Here is a 3510-nt window from a genome sequence, read left to right on the forward strand (position 1 = left end):
CAGCCAGGACACACAGACACCCACCTTCAACAGCCACCCCAGGCCACCTGCAGGAGGGATGATCTGCTGGCTCCCCCCACCTCAGCCCCCCTTGACTAGCTAAACATGCCCTGGAGGAGAGCCCTGAGGTGGCCAGCTCAGCCTGAGCTCAGACAGACCTGCTGCACGTCACTGCCAGGACAGCTCCCAGCCCAGGGGACAGCTTCAGGGCCACCTTCCTGCCAGAGGATGAGCTGGAGCTGGGCAAACTTGATCAGGCTGTGGTGCAGGGCCTGGAGGGAAGAGGAGGTTGTGTGGGCTGGGACATCTCTTCCCCCAGGCATGGAGGAGAGCAGCCTCCTTTCTCTGCAGTGTCTCCTCAGGTGAAGGAGGTGAACACCCCATAGGGGGGACACTGGCTCTGGGGCTTCCAGGCTTTGTGCCAAGAAGGAGCTTCTGTTCTCCTCAGAGCAGCCAGCCCCAGTGAGGAAGGTTGGCTCTTGTGTCTGACAACCCTCCAGACTCAGACTGATCAGCCACAGAGCAGTTTTTCCTGGTGGAGCCATCCACTGCTGAGCTACAGAGTTAAACCACATGTAGAGTGAGGTCTCCCCTGAGCCTCCTTTGCTCCAGGCTCAGCACCCTCAGCTGCTCCTCACCACAGCTCTAGACCCTTCCCCAGCTTCATGGCCCTTCTCTGGCCACACTCCAGCCCCTCAAGGTCCTGCTGGGAGTGAGGGGCCCAAACCGGCCCCGAGGATTAAAGGAGCAGCCTCACCAGTGCCAAGTCCATGGGGATAATCCCTGCCCTGGTCCTGCTGATCCAAGCCAGGATGCTGGTGGCTTTCTTTGCCTATGCAGGCTGCACTTCAGAGTGCTGTCAGTCCCTAGAGAAAGGGAGCAGGGAGACATCTGGAAGCACTGACCAGTTCTCTTACCAGATTTCCAGCTGAAGGCACCAAAGAAGTCAAAAAGGTCAAACTGGGGAGTGAATCCATGTGTGCAGCTGGCCAACAAGACGTGGCTTCTGGGTGTGGGAGGCAAGAGGCAGAGAGAAGGAAGCTTCACCCTGTCCTTGGCCAACCTGAAAGTGTAAATCCCCCCAGCACCAACTCCAGCCTAGAGTGGAGAACACACCAGGACATCTACTGGGATCAGGCACCTCAGGACTGGCCATGCTGGGCCACAGAAGCCTCCACACAGCCTGCAGTTCAGAGGTGACCAACATGTGCAAAGCACTGACATCACCCCCAGAGGAACCCACCTGATGAACAAAACCAACCTCACTGTTAACACTTATAAATAAAGGATTTTTAATTTATTTTTTTTTAAAAAAAGAAAAAAAGATGGTGACTAAATAACCCCCAACCACCCTCAAAACCCACCAATTTTTCCTCAGCCAAAGCCAATTTCATTTGCCTTTCTTCATTTTTGCAGTCTTTTCTTTCCTCTTCTTCATGTGCTTTGGGACTTTGGTTTTTCTCTTCTCTCTTTGGGCTTCTTTAACCATTTTTTTCCTTTCCTATAAAGAACCAAACACCATCCATTTAAAACCAGGAAGAATGACAGATACTGAGCAGGTTAATCAATTGTTACATTAAGAAGTTAATTAACACACAAGATAAATATAAGGTTATCAAATAACTGCCCAGAGAGGTGGTCACTGCCCCATCCCTGGAACCATCCCAGGGGAGGTTGGACCAAGCTCTGAGCACCCTGCTCTAGCTGGGGACATCCCTGCTCCCTGCAGGGGGGTTGGACTGGATGACCTTGAAAGGTCCCTTCCCACCCAAACCAGTCTTACTTCTAAGGAAGAGAAACCAAACAGTCCAAAACCCAAATCTTGAACCCCTTAAGCTCAGAAAATTTCATCCTTTTGCACAGCACCCATGGGTGACACTGTGGAAGAGCCTCACCAGGACAGAGCAGGGTTGTTTGGCAGGGACCATGACCATACTAAAGCCTAGATGAGGAGCCAGAGGCACTGAAGAGCTGCCCAGGCTTCACTCAGTTCTGCTCTGCACAGCTTTAGAATTCCCTGCAGAGCTCTCTTCTAGCCTTGTCTAGGCTACAGAGATGTCCCACATTCCTCAACAAAAAACCATCATCAATGGAGCATCCAGAGTGAAAAGCACTTCCTCTGAAAGCAGCAACAAGTACCACTCATAGAGATGTCCCACATTCCTCAACAGAAAACAGAATCCAGAGTGAAAAGCACTTGCTCTGAAAGCAGCAACAAGTACCACTCAGAACTAAGTTTGGATTTGTTCCTGTCATAAAGGCAGAAGTGGGATAAAACCAGTTCAGCTGACCTTTTTGTCTATGGTGACTTCAGGAGGTTTATCTTTGGGATGGATGGACTCTTTACAGCCTGAATCAGAGTCCTCTGAGCTGCCACCATCATCATCATCATCATCAGAGTCTGTTTCAGACTCATCTGCCTTCTTTTCAAGAAGTGCAGGAATCTGCAAGATGGATCAAGAGAGAATGTTACCAAACCAAACCAAGGGAGCCCAATGACAACACATACACACATATTTACATGTACAGATCTATACAGAAACCCCAAAATCTGCTGCAAAGAAGAGAGCTTGTGCCACCTCCTTTACTACAGCCATCACTGAGTCTCAGGAATGAAAAGTAGGTTAATGAAAACTAAGAACAAGGAAACTAGAATGCACAATGCAGAATCTTCCAGGCCAGGGCTCACAGCACAGCTACATTTTCATTCCCCAACTGAATTTCCATAAGTTAAACAGCAATTTGCTAACCTAGGTGGAAGCCAATTTTTAATTATACCTGGATCATACCCAGACCTTCCTTGGGGACACTGTACATAGGTTTTAGTGCAAACACAAATATCTGCTCTGGAAAAGTCACTTAAACAAGCCTGGAGACTGTGCTGCAGCCTGATCCCATCCATATTTATATTTCCACTTTAAAGCAAAGATATTTAGTATATTAAAATGTTACATATATGATTTTATCACACTTCAATATAGTATTTGTTATATTCAAACATAATATCTTTTGCCTTATACCCCAGGGCTGTTCTTTACACAAGAATTACAGCAAAGCTACCCAGACTGTATCAAAACTTGTAGTTGTGCTACAATTTAAAATCAATATTGTCCATAATTGGACCCATCCTGGACATAAATGGCCACTAGACAAGAGGCTTCTTTCATGGTGACAAGACATTCTCCATCCTCCTGATGAGTGTTTTTCCTGATAACAGCTAAAATGAAGGATTTCAAAAAGATCCTCTCACCTTCTGAACCCCAGACAAATCCTTCCTGAGTCCTGTCACAGTCTGGTAGAGAATCTACAACCAGGGAGAGAGAAAGAAAATGATGTTATCAAAATACAAGTGTTAAATCTTCACACTCAGAGGAAGTAATCTTAAAAAAAACCAAGTGGATACAGTTCTTCACACCTTGGTAGCAAGGCTCCTTGTTTTGCCTGTAAGAACTCACAGCCCCTCCTCCTGTTTTGCAGTGCTCAGCCCAGCTACTCACATTATCCTGCTGA

The 3510-nt window shown here is 47.5% G+C and overlaps 1 protein-coding gene across 1 annotated transcript in view; it reads right to left on the reverse strand.

The window, feature by feature from the left end:
- Positions 1 to 1390: 1390 nt before the first annotated feature.
- RIOK1 (RIO kinase 1) overlaps positions 1391 to 3510 on the reverse strand; it is a gene marked incomplete at its 5' end in the record, with an annotated part of 9621 nt that continues 7501 nt past the window's right edge. The window contains 4 exons of the mRNA XM_008948919.1: positions 1391 to 1501; positions 2292 to 2444; positions 3251 to 3304; positions 3498 to 3510. The exon at positions 3498 to 3510 is cut by the window's right edge and continues 125 nt beyond it. Coding sequence (XP_008947167.1) covers positions 1391 to 1501; positions 2292 to 2444; positions 3251 to 3304; positions 3498 to 3510 — 331 coding nt within the window. The remainder of the gene's footprint in view (positions 1502 to 2291; positions 2445 to 3250; positions 3305 to 3497) is intronic.

Source organism: Merops nubicus, unplaced genomic scaffold (assembly GCF_000691845.1).
Source record: "Merops nubicus isolate BGI_N331 unplaced genomic scaffold, ASM69184v1 scaffold5301, whole genome shotgun sequence".
Classification (NCBI taxonomy): Eukaryota; Metazoa; Chordata; class Aves; order Coraciiformes; family Meropidae; genus Merops; species Merops nubicus.